Source organism: Pristiophorus japonicus, chromosome 15, assembly GCF_044704955.1.
Source record: "Pristiophorus japonicus isolate sPriJap1 chromosome 15, sPriJap1.hap1, whole genome shotgun sequence".
Taxonomy (NCBI): domain Eukaryota; kingdom Metazoa; phylum Chordata; class Chondrichthyes; family Pristiophoridae; genus Pristiophorus; species Pristiophorus japonicus.
In genome coordinates, this window is record NC_091991.1 from 108630668 (window position 1) to 108645816 (window position 15149).

General features: G+C 48.8%; 1 protein-coding gene across 1 annotated transcript in view; it reads right to left on the reverse strand.

Moving 5' to 3' along the window:
- Positions 1-2633: 2633 nt before the first annotated feature.
- The window catches only part of trrap (transformation/transcription domain-associated protein), a 236575-nt gene continuing 224059 nt past the window's right edge, over positions 2634-15149 (reverse strand). The window contains exons 65-67 of the mRNA XM_070901735.1: positions 14458-14661; positions 8721-8915; positions 2634-4288 (exon numbers count right to left, since the gene is read on the reverse strand). Coding sequence (XP_070757836.1) covers positions 4004-4288; positions 8721-8915; positions 14458-14661 — 684 coding nt within the window. The 3' untranslated portion in view covers positions 2634-4003. The remainder of the gene's footprint in view (positions 4289-8720; positions 8916-14457; positions 14662-15149) is intronic.

Sequence of the window (15149 nt, forward strand, 5' to 3'; positions counted from 1 at the left end):
ATCCAATGAACTGGCATCAAGAGGGAGTTAGATATGGCCTGTACGGCTAAAGGGATCAAGGGGTATGGAGAGAAAGCAGGAAAGGGGTACAGAGGTGAATGATCAGCCATGATCTTATTGAATGATGGTGCAGGCTTGAAGGGCCGAATGGCCTACTCCTGCACCTATTTTCTATGTTTCTATGTTAGTAGCAGGACATTTAGAAAATCCTAATACAGTCAAGCAGAGTCAGCATGGTTTTATGAAAGGGAAGTCATGTTTGACAAATTTGCTAGAGTTCTTGGAGGATGTAATGAGCAGGGTGGATAAGGGGGTAACCAGTGGATGTGGTGTATTTCCAGAAGGCATTCGATAAGGTGCCACATAAAAGGTTACTGCACAAGACAAGAGCTCACGGATTTGGGGGTAATATATTAGCATGGATAGAGAATTGGATAACTAACAGAAAGCAGAGTCGGGATAAATGAGTCATTTTCCAGTTGGCAAAGTGACTAGTGGGGTGCCACAGGGATTGGTGCTGGGTCTTCAACTATTTACAATCTATATTAATGACTTGGATGAAGGGACCAAGTGTAAAAATCTGGGGGGTCCTTGTACATGAAATACAAAGTTACCATGCAGATACAGCAAGTAATTAGGAAGACAAATGCAAAGTTGGCCTTTATTATAAAGAGGATGGAGTATACCAGTAGGGAAGTCTAGCTACAACTGGAGTACTGCGTACAGTTTTGGTCTCATTATTGCATTGGAGGCAGTACAGAGAAGGTTCACAAGGTTGATTCCTGAGATGAAGGGTTTGTCTTATGAAGAAAGGTTGAGCCTTTTGGAGTTTAGAAGAATGAGAGATGATCTTATTGAAATGTATAAGATTCTGAGGGGGCTTGACAGGGTAGATGCAGAGAGGATGTTTCCCCTCGTGGGGGAATCTACAACTAGGGGGCATAGTTTCACTATTAGGGGCTTGCCAATTTAAAACGGAGATGAGAAGGAATTTCTTCTCTCAGAGGATCGTGAATCTTTGGAATTCTCTGCCCCAGAGAGCTGTGGAGGTTGGGTCTTTGAATATATTTAAGGCGGAGATAGACAGATGTTTGAACGAATGCGGAGCAGGCAGGGAAGTGGAATTGAGGCCAAGATCAGATCAGCCATAATCTTATTGAATGGCAGAGCAGGCTCGAGGGGCCAGATGGCTGACTCCTGCTCCTATTTCTTATGTTATGTGGAGCCAGGCCATTCAATAGTTATGTCAGGAAGCACTCATTCACACAAAGGGTAGTGGAAATTTGCAACTCTCCCCCAAAAAGCTGTTGTGGCTGGGGTCAATTGAAAATTTCAAACCCAAGATTGATATGTTTGTTAGGCAAGGGTCTGAAGGGTTTTGGAAGCAAGGTGGATCGATTAAATTTAGATACAGATCAGCTGCATCTAATTGAAAGGTGGCTCAAGTGGCTGAATGGCCTCCTCCTGTTCCTGTGTGCACAACTGCATAACTCACCATTTATAGAGGGAACGGTGCAATTTAGACATTAGCAGCAAACATATATATATTTTTTTTAAATGAGGCAATTGTCCAGAGGGAGAGAAAGTTTGGGGCAACTCAGTCATTTGAATTGTGTAAAGGACTGAAAGAGCGGATGGCAGGTGAGATATTTATCAGTGTAAAAATGGACTTCGAAGTGCAGTCATAACTCCAGGAGAGCACAATCACAGGCCGCTCTTACTCCTCAGAAGGGAGGTGGAGTTGCCCAGGAGGCTTTAGATGCAGTTAGACTGGATAGGGGAAGATGCAAGTTGGTATCCAAGATGATGGTTGCTCAGAATCACTGCAGGATCTGTCACTTCAGAGGAAATCCATCTGGGCAGTGAATGAGTTACAATTATCCTGCCCCTGATGTGGTTTATGATGAATTTTCATTCAACGGATTAATATATTCAGCGCGCCAGCCACGTGTGACAGAAATGGAAAAGGCCAACGGACAAGCAGATCAGTGGGTATCACTGGCATTGATAGTCTCAGCCTATCTCCTCTCTTTTTAAAAAAAAAATCAGATGGTCTGGTCATTAGCTCATTGCTGTTTGCGGGAGCTTGCTGTGCGCAAATCGGTTGCCGCATTTCCTACATTGTTACAGTGATTAACTTCAAAAGTACTTCATTGGCTGTAAAGTGCTTTGGGACATCCTGAGGTTGGAAAAGGTGCTATACAAATACAAGTGACCATTGCACACCAGCCACCACACGGGCTTGACAGAGCTAGGTCTTGGTCCAGTGGCAAGGATTAACCAGGACGACTGGAGATCTGCTCTGCTGCACGGACCTAGTGCAGTGTGGGCTGGCCCGTGCTGCCCCTGGGTCCTCTGCTCTTCTGGGCCCCGTTCCCTTTCATAAATCCATGCTGACATGGAATCAGATGCAGAATCCGACACTGTGCTGGGAAAGACGATTAAATATTGTGCACTTGGTGTGTAGAATGGAGGACGTCTGCAAAATCTGCTTTGTTGCGTTAACGAGTGATGTAGCACATCTACAAGACAAACTGAGTGCCTGATGATCAGTAAAACCTCCCAATAAACACGTACCCCAGCAAAAATGGTTTTCATTATAAAATGGTTTATTTCTTTGCAAACAGGTTCTGTACAAAATGTAATTCTTTTTAACATGATGGAACAATCTCAAAGTAATTGTCGGCAAAGCACTCAATATTATTTTTTTATTTAAAAAGTAAAAGTAAAAAGTTGATAAATTACAAAACACTGGCCTGGGAGCTCTGAACTTTATAGAAGATGTACAGGACTAAAACTGACTTGTATCAGTAAAAACACATTGCTTTTGAAAAGATGTAATGCTGTCTCGAATACCCTGGAAAAGCCCACAAAACCCTTGTGGAGGCATTTTGAACAGTACAAATGGGATGCGACTCACACCCAACCTTATTCGTGTACCTCGCCGATTGTATATTTCAGCACTAACACCGACTGGAATAACTTTGTATTTGGTACAGGACACAGAATGAACGACGTGTTAAATTTCAGTGATGGCTCACTTTTCAGAATGCGACAAAGAAAAGAAAATGAAAGCAGCTATTTTATACATTCAGCCGACCTTTCCGCTCTGATAGCTAAATGCTGACACCCTGGAGAAACGGATTCCTCCCAACTTGAACTGGCGACTCTCGAGACCGGCACAAAACAGTAAAAACACTGACGCCTGAAACCGCAATACTTCCTGAATCGTACAAAAGTGCAGTACTTGCTTGTTATTGTATCAACAGAAACCCTCACACCCCCCCCAAACCCAAACCTTTCTGGAAATAATTTACGAAAAGGCATCTGTTTATAGAAATACTCTGTGGTAAGTGTGATTTTAAAAAAAACGTGCAGGAATCCTGCTGTGTTTGACAAACAATGCCAAGTAGTGCATAATTAAAACCATTTAGTAACCTGGCTCACTCATGCAGTATTCCCGGTCTCTAGTCCCCAGTTCAGGACACAAGTGTGCAGTTACTAATTGTTGCACTTGATGGTAAACTTTACTGGCGCAATGTTAAACTTTCAGCTGTTGCAACAAACACTCTGGTCGAGGTTACCCCCCCCCCAACCCCAGAGTCATTCACTGAATGCTTCTCTCACATTAACAGTGAGACACACTCCCCACCCTCCGCACTTTGCACGCTTAGCATCGCGCTCACTGAAAGTAACCTCCCCAGAGCAGTCAGCTGCTAGTAATGCTGCCAAAGCATTTACTACAACCGCAGTGTCACAAAGTTCACGGTATTATTATTTTAATAACCCTGCTCCCCCACCCCCCGTGCAGGTTTCAATCAATGGTTCCATCTTTAAAAACTAGAAGTCACGCATGATCCACCAGAGCAACGCAGAAAAAAAAGTGTCAGAAAACCGGAGGTGCAGGTGGTTAAATCCCCCCCCCAAAATTCACAGAATTCGGTGCGTCTAAAACTGCACGGTGCACCAACAAGCCAGCGTCCCGCCCCGTTTTCCCCAGGGGTCACAGCCACGGGTGCCAGGCGGGGTCCATGCGACACAGGTTGTCCGGGCTGTTTGCGGCCGCCACCAGCGTGTTGACTTTGCTCTCGCCGCCCTCGAACTGGGCCAGGCTGTGCAGTCGGGTCATGATGGCAGTCACTGCCTTCTGCACCAGCGAGACCAGCTGCTGGCTGTCCATGTTCTCGGGCTGGCCAGCTGCCGAGAGCGGTGAGGATGTGTCCTCCTGCGTCTTCTTGTGCCAGGCAATTATTTCATCGCGCAGCACAGCTTTCAGAATACCATCAACCTGCGCGGAGAAGAAAATTGGATAATTATCTATAATTAACAGAATAACCAAGGGAGCTGTCTCCCAGTACAGCCAGTGTAATAAGTCATATTCTTTCATCGATTGGATGTGAAATGAGAAAAAAAGCGCACACAGTAAAAGAAAAGACAGCATTTTAATCATAAAGCCAGCTGGGATCGCTGGGATTTATCCTTTTCCCCCCCAAAACATGTACAAACCAGGCATGTTCAACCACTGCATTGCTTAGAGAAAGAAAAACCAGGCAGTTGCTGTGATCGGGAATGCACCTGCCTGAAAGGGCACCGGGAGCAGATTCAATGGTAACTTTCAAATAGATAAATACTTGAAAAGGAAAGATTTGCAGGGTTATGAGGAAGAGCAGGGGAGTGGGATTGATTGGGATAGTCCTGTCAAAGAGCGGCACAGCAACGTTAGGCCTAATGGCCTCCTTCTGTGCTCGACAAAACCTGCGGCAACTTTTGCATGCACAGATTAGTGAGAATAGAAGAACAATGAAAGTAACTACAAACTTTAGTCAGAATCATCCATTTATTTTGTGGCCCATGAAATATTCCAGAGCCGTTAAGATACCGAGTTTACCCCAAGCTGGGGACTTGGCATTAGGAGCGTCTCATTTAGCCCGTGATCTGAACACCCGCTCAATTCAGGCATCATCTTACTTGCAGTACATCAACTACCACATAAATATGATTAATACTGCGAACTCCAGAAAAACTAGCCATTTGTGAAATTCTGGGCGAGGAGGAGAGGGGGGGCGAAGAGAGCGAGGAGGAAAGGGGAGCAATGGGGGCAAGGAGGAGACGGGAATGAGGGGGGCGAGGAGAGGGGAGTGGGGGAGGAAGCGCGAGTGGAGGGGAGGGGGCAAGGTGGGGTGAGGGAGGAGAGCAGGGATGGGGAGAAGGGAGTATGGGGAATGAGGAGGAGGAGAGGGGAGCGGGTGAGGGGGAGTGGAGGGGAAAGGGGGGAGGTGAGGAGAGGGGAGTAGGGAGTGGGGGGAGAAGGAGAGGAGGGGTGGGGGGAGAAGGAGAGGAGGGGTGGGGGGAGAAGGAGAGGAGGGGTGAGGGGAGAAGGAGAGGAGGGGTGGGGGGAGAAGGAGAGGAGGGGTGGGGGGAGAAGGAGAGGAGGGGTGGGGGGAGAAGGAGAGGAGGGGTGGGGGGAGAAGGAGAGGAGGGGTGGGGGGAGAAGGAGAGGAGGGGTGAGGGGAGAAGGAGAGGAGGGGTGGGGGGAGAAGGAGAGGAGGGGTGGGGGGAGAAGGAGAGGAGGGGTGGGGGGAGAAGGAGAGGAGGGGTGGGGGGAGAAGGAGAGGAGGGGTGGGGGGAGAAGGAGAGGAGGGGTGGGGGGAGAAGGAGAGGAGGGGTGGGGGGAGAAGGAGAGGAGGGGTGGGGGGAGAAGGAGAGGAGGGGTGGGGGGAGAAGGAGAGGAGGGGTGGGGGGGAGAAGGAGAGGAGGGGTGGGGGGGAGAAGGAGAGGAGGGGTGGGGGGGGAGAAGGAGAGGAGGGGTGGGGGGGAGAAGGAGAGGAGGGGTGGGGGGGAGAAGGAGAGGAGGGGTGGGGGGGAGAAGGAGAGGAGGGGTGGGGGGGGAGAAGGAGAGGAGGGGTGGGGGGGGAGAAGGAGAGGAGGGGTGGGGGGAGAAGGAGAGGAGGGGTGGGGGGAGAAGGAGAGGAGGGGTGGGGGGAGAAGGAGAGGAGGGGTGGGGGGAGAAGGAGAGGAGGGGTGGGGGGAGAAGGAGAGGAGGGGTGGGGGGAGAAGGAGAGGAGGGGTGGGGGGGAGAAGGAGAGGAGGGGTGGGGGGAGAAGGAGAGGGAGGGGTGGGGGGAGGAAGGAGAGGAGGGGTGGGGGGAGAAGGAGAGGAGGGGTGGGGGGAGAAGGAGAGGAGGGGTGGGGGGAGAAGGAGAGGAGGGGTGGGGGGAGAAGGAGAGGAGGGGTGGGGGGGAGAAGGAGAGGAGGGGTGGGGGGGAGAAGGAGAGGAGGGGTGGGGGGAGAAGGAGAGGAGGGGTGGGGGGAGGAGGGGTGGGGAGAGGAGGGGTGGGGGGGAGAAGGAGAGGAGGGGTGGGGGGAGAAGGAGAGGAGGGGTGGGGGGGAGAAGGAGAGGAGGGGTGGGGGGAGAAGGAGAGGAGGGGTGGGGGGAGAAGGAGGGAGGGGTGGGGGGAGAAGGAGAGGAGGGGTGGGGGGAGAAGGAGAGGAGGGGTGGGGGGAGAAGGAGAGGAGGGGTGGGGGGAGAAGGAGAGGAGGGGTGGGGGGAGAAGGAGAGGAGGGGTGGGGGGAGAAGGAGAGGAGGGGTGGGGGGAGAAGGAGAGGAGGGGTGGGGGGAGAAGGAGAGGAGGGGTGGGGGGAGGGGGGTGGGGGGGGAGAGGAGGGGTGGGGGGAGGAGGGGTGGGGGGAGGAGGGGTGGGGGGAGGAGGGGTGGGGGGAGGAGGGGTGGGGGGGAGGAGGGGTGGGGGGAGGAGGGGTGGGGGGAGGAGGGGTGGGGGGAGGAGGAGAGGAGGGGTGGGGGGAGAAAGGGAGGAGGGGTGGGGGGAGGAGGGGGGGGGGAGGGGGGGGGGGATGAGGGGTGGGGGGGAGGAGGGGTGGGGGAGGAGGGGTGGGGGGAGGAGGGGTGGGGGGGAGGGGTGGGGGAGGGGGGTGGGGGGGGAGGAGGGGAGGAGGGGGGGAAGGGGGGGGGGGGGGAGGTGGGGGGGAGGGGGGGGGGGAGGTGGGGGGGGGGGCGAGGAGGGGGGGGGGTGGGGGAGAAGGGGTGGGGGGAGGAGGGGTGGGGGGAGGAGGGGTGGGGGGAGGAGGGGTGGGGGGAGGAGGGGTGGGGGGAGGAGGGGTGGGGGGAGAAGGAGAGGAGGGGTGGGGGGAGAAGGAGAGGAGGGGTGGGGGGAGAAGGAGAGGAGGGGTGGGTATGTGACATAGAAGAAACACTTGTGCCAAGGCAGAGACCTGAAGGACCGAGTGACTATGCTTTACCTCGAGCGCAGAAACCTCACGCACTACAGGAATTGTAACAGACATCATATTTGAATCATTTATGACAGTGTGTTAACCCGACCATCAAAGCGGAATTTTTCAATAAAGAGAAAATTAAATGGGACAGCGTGCTAATCAAAAAAGCTAGGTGTCTGACAGGCCTGGCTACTATACAGACTTATTTTATTCTGGTTAGAAATTCAATGGAGCTCATCATTTATCACTGAAAGATCCCACAAATATGTCAAAGAGCCTGGGCTGATTATATCCCAAGCAATACCAACACATAAACCACTTACCTATTTCAATGAGGCAATGCAAGAATGTTCTCCGGAATGCTCACAAAAATGCATTTCGCTGTAACCTTGACTACAAACAGTCGCAGTGTCAGGCATGGCTCAGTGGGAGCGCCGCACCCTCGGAGGGGCCGTGCTGAGGGAGAGGTGCACCGTCGGAGGGGCAGCGCCGAGGGAGTGCCCCACTGTCGGAGGGGTAGTACTGAGGGAGTGCCCCACTGTCGGAGGGGCAGTGCTGAGGGAGTGCCCCACTGTCGGAGGGGCAGTGCTGAGGGAGTGCCCCACTGTCGGAGGGGCAGCGCCGAGGGAGTGCCCCACTGTCGGAGGGGCAGTACTGAGGGAGTGCTGCACTGTCAGAGGAGACGTTAAAACGAGGCCCCGCCTGCCCTGTCAGTAAAGGATCATGAGGTACTATTTTGAAAACGAGCAGAGACGCTCTCCTAGGTGTCCTGGGACCAATATTTATCACTAAAAACAGATTATAATATTGCTGTTTGTGGGAACTTGCTGTGTGCAAACTGGCTGCCGCGTTTGCACACATCACAACAGTCACTACACTCCAAAAAGTACTTCATTGGCTGTAAAGCGCTACGTTGTGTCCTGAGGCCGCAAAAGGCGCTAGAGAAATGCACGGTTCTTTCTTTTCCTTTCCCGATGGCAGCAATGTATTTTGTTAAAAAGAATGCACGATTGAAAACAGTCAGGGTCCCGACAGGAAGGTTGAGAAAGAAGCCCTGATGCTGGCAGTCTTTCCAGAGAGATGCCCCTCGGGATGGGAAGGCAGGCTTTCGCCGGGACAGCGCAGCAAATGGCGCACTGCGAAATATACAGAGCGACTCACTGACTTGCTCGAGGCTCAAGATGCCAATGTGTAAGGCGGGTCTTGTGGTGAGCAGTGCTGCCTGCACACAGTATGAAGGAGCGCAGACATACTAGTATCACGACAAGAGAAGTAATTTCTGATGCAAACCTCAGTATTTTCTACGCTCGTGGTCTGAGGGTCTAAGATTGAATGGGCAATCAAAACCGGAATTTTTCACCTTCCCATTCCTGCGTTGGGAATTGGAACAGATTGTACCGAAGCAAGTCAAGCATCCACCATCTTTGGGCGCAATCCCACCCCCGTTGACAGACGAGTAACACGGAACGAGACACTGTATGGCCTTACTTTAAAGTTAGGCTGGGCAAAACATCTGGCGACAGCTATCATGGAGGCAGTGAGCGGCCCCGACACTCCGATGGTGGTGAGAAACTCCGAGATATTTGGAGTGAGCCGGAAAGGCACAGGGCGATTGGCATCCAGATCGCCGGTGGAGTCATTGATATCAAACCTGAAGTAGGCAACGTTGAGCTTCCCGGTGTCCTGAAACACAAGGTCAAACAACAGGATCCCGGTCAGTAAAAAAACAGGGCTGATAGAAATGTACAACCAGCACCAAACATTGCATTCATTAAAGGGGAAACATACACAGGGGTCGAAGATATCACTATCTTTTGTTTTTCATTCAAGGGGTCAATTGAATTGACAATGTGATCTCATTGTGCCGATCAATAGCACAGCCAAAGACATTTCTTCATTGCAATACCACTTCCTCACACAAGCTTTCTGCGTCATCCCGGACCGAAACACCAACTGATAATTAAAGCCTCACCAATGTTAAATATACACACCTTTACCTCAGTCGGGCAATTTGCTGGGTAACAAATGCAGATTTCTAGTCCAGATTATGTCTGCTTGTTTTCTACAACCCAGCCACATGACAAACAGAACTACCGATCTGATCGAGATGTTTGAAATGTTAAAAGGACAGATCCAGAGAAACGATTTCCTCTAGCGAGGAAATCAATAACAAAGGGTCATAATCTTAAAATTACAGCTAGGCCATTTAGGAGGGAAATCGGAAGCACTTTTTCACACAAAGGGTAGTGAAATGGACTTGAATGTAGGGGGTATGATTAAGAAGTTTACAGATGATACTAAAATCGGCCGTGTGGTTGGTAATGAAGAAGAAAGCTGCGGACTGCAGGAAGATATCAATGAACTGGTCAAGTGGGCAGAACAGTGGCAAATGGAATTCAATCTGGAGAAGTGTGAGGTAATGCATTTGGGGAAGGCTAACAAGACAAGGGAATATACATTAAATGGTAGGACACTGAAAAGTGAAGAGGAACAAAGGGACCTTGGAGTGCAGGTCCACAGATCCCTGAAGGTAGCAGGCCAGATAGATGAGGTGGTTAAGAAGGCATACGGAATACTTGCCTTTATTAGTCGAGGCAGAGAATACAAGAGCAGGGAGGTTATGCTTGAATTGTATAAAACACTGGTTAGGCCCCAGCTGGAGTACTGCGTGCAGTTCTGGTCACCACATTACAGGAAAGATGTGATTGCACTAGGAAGGGTGCAGAGGAGATTTACAAGAATGTTGCCTGGACTGGACAATTTTGACTATGAGGAAAGATTGCAGATGCTGGATCTGTTTTCTTTGGAACAGAGGAGGCTGAGGGCAGAACTGATTGAGGTGTATAAAATTGAGAAGCCTGGATAGAGTGGATAGGACAGACCTAATTCCCTTGGCAGAAGGGGTATAGTTTTAAAGTAATTGGGGGGAGATATAGAGGAGAAATGTCTTCACCCAGAGGGTGCTGTGGGTCTGGAACTCGCTGCCTGAAAGGGTGGTAGAAGGAGAAACCCTCACCACATTTAATAAATACTTGGATGTGCACTTGAAGTGCTGTAACCTGCAGGACTGCAGACCTAGAGCTGGAAAATGAGCTGGCTAGCTCTCGGTCAGCCAGAGCGGACACGATGGGTCAAAATGGCCTCCTTCCGTGCTATAAATTTCTATAATTTTATGAAATCTGGAATTCTCTCCGCCAACAGGCAATGTATATGCTGGTGACAAATACAGCTTTCATAGAAACATAGAAAATAGGTGCAGGAGTAGGCCATTCGGTCCTTCGAGTCTGCACCGCCATTCAATAAGATCATGGCTGATCATTCCCTCTGTACCCCTTTCCTGCTTTCTCTCCATACCCCTTAATCCCCTTAGCCATAAGGGCCATATCTAACTCCCTCTTGAATATATCCAATGAACTGACATCAACAACTCTCTGCAGCAGGGAATTCCACAGGTTAATAACTCTCTGAGTGAAGAAGTTTCTCCTCATCTCAGTCCTAAATGGCCTTCCCTTTATCCTAAGACTATGTCCCCTGGTTCTGGACTTCCCCAACCTTGGGAACATTCTTCCCGCATCTAACCTGTCCAGTCCTGTCAGAATCTTGAGATCCCCTCTCATCCTTCTAAACTAATGAATAAAGGCCCAGTTGATCCAGTCTCTCCTCATATGACAGTCCAGCCATCCCTGGAATTAGTCTGGTGAACCTTCGCTGCACTCCCTCTAGAGCAAGAACGTCCTTCCTCAGATTAAGAGACCAAAACTGAACACAATATTCCAGGTGAGGCCTCACTAAGGCCCTGTACAACTGCAGTAAAACCTCCCTGCTCCTATACTCAAATCCCCTAGCTATGAAGGCCAACATACCATTTGCCTTCTTCACCGCCTGCTACCTGCATGTCAACCTTCAATGATTGATGAACCATGACACCCAGGTCTCGTTGCACCTACCCTTTTCCTAATCTGCCACCATTCAGATAATATTCTGCCTTCGTGTTCAAGACTGAGAGCGACAGATTTTAGTTGGGTAAGGGTATCGAGGGACATGGAGCGAAGGCTGGTAAATGGGGTTAAGGTACAGATCAGCCATGATCTCATTGATGGAGCAGGCTTGAGGGTTTAACGGCCTCTTCCCGATCCTGTGCTGAAAAATGTTAGATTCTATGTAATCTCAGGTTGTGTAGTTCAATAGCACAGCCCTTTGGGGCATCCTGGGGACTGTACAAGTGCAAGCTCTTTCTTTCAACTTTCAAATAAGCTCATTAACCAAGGGTAGGAGCTCTTTAACGTAACTGAGCGAGAGAAGGGTTTAAAGCACCTTTTAGAAACACAGAAATTTACAGCGCAGAAGGAGGCCATTTCGGCCCATCGTGTCCACGCCGGCCGACAAAGAGTCACACGGCCCTTGCAGCAGCCCTGAAGGTTAAATATTGAACAATGAACAATGGCGGAAAGGTAAAGAGCACCCGGCCCAACCAGTCCGCCCCACACAACTGTGACACCCCTTATACTGAAACATTCTACACTCCACCCCAACCGCAGCCATGTGATCTCCTGGGAGAGGCAAAAAAAACAGATAAAACCCCAGACCAATTGGGGGAAAAAAAATCTGGGAAAATTCCTCTCCGACCCATCCAGGCGATCAAAACTAGTCCAGATCACCCTGGCCATATTCGATTCCTTGCATTACTTACCATCGTATCTACGCTGGCCAACAAGAGGTTATCCAGTCTAATCCCACTTACCAGCTCTAGGTCCTTTTTGGCTGATAAATTCATTGCGATCTTTAATCTGTGCGACAGGGTGGATTAGGAAGCTATAAAACTCGATCACATAAATTGGAAACAATGACTTTGAAGACACCACCTTGCTGCCTGGCTTCCACTGATCGCTGGAGAAGTTCATCCATTCTGTTCAATTCATTTGCTTTTTATAAACCTGAAGATTTTTGACATTTACGTTACGAGGGTAGCAGTGGAGGACTAACTTTTTGGTACACCATTTAACGATGACTGGGTATTATTGATACTTAAAAAAATTAAGCAGTTCTCAATCAGTAATGGCTGGAGTTTGCAGAATGTATACTTTTACACATCATGAAAATATAGTAAGTCAGCAGGGATTTCAGAAGACAAGGCCGTGCTTTACTAACCTTATTGAAGGAGTAACAGAAAGGGTAGACAAGGGTTATGCAGTAGACACAATATATTTGTATTTTCAAAAGGCCTTTGATAAGGTACCGCATAGTAGACTCATGACTGAGGTCAGAACACTTGGAGTAAGGGGACAAGTAGCAGAATGGATAGCAAGCTGACTACAAAACAGAAAACATTCAGTAGAGTTTTAAAGTAGTTGCTTCGACTATCAAAAGGTGGGACGTGGTGTTCCACAAGGACCAGTACTGGAATTACTGTTGTTCACAATTTACATTAACAATTTGGGCTCGGGAATCAGAAGTACAATTTCAAAATGTGTGGACAACACCAAATTGTGAGGTGTAGTTAATAGAGAGGACTGCGACAAAATACAGGAAGATATTAATAAACTTGCAGAATGGGCATGTAATTCGCAAATGAACTTCAATATAGAAAGTGTGAGGTGGTACATCGTGATAGGAAGAATAAGGAGGCCACATACTCTGGGAAATAAGTGTGTAAATGGGGCAGAGGAGCAGCGGAATCTGGGGCGACAGATACATCAATCACAAAGTAGCGACACGGGTTAATAAGGCCTGAAGTTGCATGTTCAGCCATGAACTCAATGAATGGCGGTGCAGGCTCGAAGGGCCTACTCCTACACTTATTTTCTATGTTTCTATGTTACTATAAACACGCAAGCAAATCACTGGGGCTCATTTCTAGAGGGGTAGAATTGAAAAGCAGAGTTGTTACGTTAGCTTGTATGGTTAGCTGCCGTGGTTAGACCACACAGAGTATGACGAACAGTTCTGGTCTCCATATTATAAATAGGAGAGGGGCGCTGGGGAAGGTGCAACAAAGATTTACTAGAATGATGCCAGAACTGAGAGATTATAACTTTCAGAGTACGCTGAACAGGCTGGAAAAATGACTGAGGGTTGACCTGATGGAGGTCTTTAAGATTTTGAAAGGGTTTTATAGGAGAGAGAGAGAGAGAAGATGTTTCCATTTGTGGGGGAGATCAGAATAGGGGTGATAAATATAGGGGTCACTAATAAATCCAATAGGCAATTTAGGAGAAACTTCTTTACCCAGAGAGTGGTGAGAATGTGGAACTCGCTCCCACAGGGAGTGGCTGTGGTGGATAGTATAGATGCAGTTAGAGGGATGCAGACAGCGGAAGGAGCGTGCGGCAAACCAGACTCCCCACCCACCCTTTCCTCCAACCACTGTCTGTCCCACCTGTGACAGAGACTGTAATTCCCATATTGGACTGTTCAGTCACCTGAGAACTCACTTTTAGAGTGGAAGCAAGTCTTCCTCGATTTTGAGGGACTGCCTATGATGATGAGATAAACACATGAGGGAGAAAGGAATACAAGGATATGTTGATAGGGTTGATGAAACAGGGTGGGAGGAGGCTCGTGTACAACATAAACACTGGTGTGGACCTGTTGAGCTGATTGGCCTGTTTGTGTGTGTAAATACATTGTCAGATAGACGGATAATGACAGAAAATAACATCGCCTCAAGTTATAAAGTCACATTACTTCCTTTGTTTTAAAAAATAGTTCCGCAATGCAATCTTTGCATCGACAAGTGAAAAGTTCACCTTTAATCATTTTAAAATGAATCAAGAAGAAATGAGATTGAGATGGCCTTGTTTTAATAAATCAAAGCAGTAATTACTTTGGCATGAGACAAAACCAAGAGCTATAAAATATAGCTCGACACAAGCCCCCAATACAGGCACACAGTTCATTGCTCTCACTGGATTCATTTTTACTCAGTGCAATAACCATTTTGTTTAAATTGCTTCAAATTAGTTACATAAATAGTCTTTAGCTCTGCAAGGACCATTAGCTGCACCTGCTTCGGGCTCCTTGCAGACTGGCAGTGGACACCACACATTTGAACTTGCGGTAACTACACCAGGCCTGTTCAAATTCAGTGACAGTCACAGCATGTCTATAAAACTTACTGCGATGAATGTGGTCTGCTAGCAGGTTTATGTAACAAAAAAACCCTTTAAAACCACCCAAACTTCTGTAATGGAAGGACAATGATGTTAAGAAGGGACTATGTGCGTACCTGTGCGATTTGAAGCATCTCTGGATTAAGGCGGTTCAGGTGGAGCACAAACTCAGCAAAACCAATTAATGCGAGCTGGATGGTGAACATCTTTCGAAAGGTCCAGTAGTCAGTGGCATTAGGGAAGGTGTGCAAAGCCCATTCCTTCAACATACTCCTCGGCACCATGTTCCCCTGTACCTCCTTCAGAATGTCACGCAACACCTGGAAACAGAGCAGGTACAAACCCGGTTAGCCTTTCAGCACATGTGAAAGCATTGCACGATAAATAAAGCGAACACTGTTTCAAGAAATTAAGAATAAAGATTAGCAAGTCCATGAAGAGTTGGGAACAGTATTACTAAGGGGAATGAAAGAAAATATAAAAGTTCTACGCAATTAAACAAGAATTTTTGAGGGAATGAGCGACAATGGGGGAATTTCTTTACTCAGAGGGTGGTGAATCTTTCAAAATCTCTACCCAAAAGAGCTATGGTTGCTGTGGCGTTGAGTTTATTCAAAGCTGCAATAGGTACATTTTTGGAATCTAGGAGCATCAAGCGGAAAAGGGGAGTTCAGGCCGAAGACTAGCCATGATCTTACTGAATGGTGAAGCAGGCTCGAGGGGCCGTATGGCCTACTCCTGCTCCTATTATTTTGTTGTTATTAAGAGGGAGAGAGTGGGGGGGGAAAGATAGGGAGGGGGGGGGGAA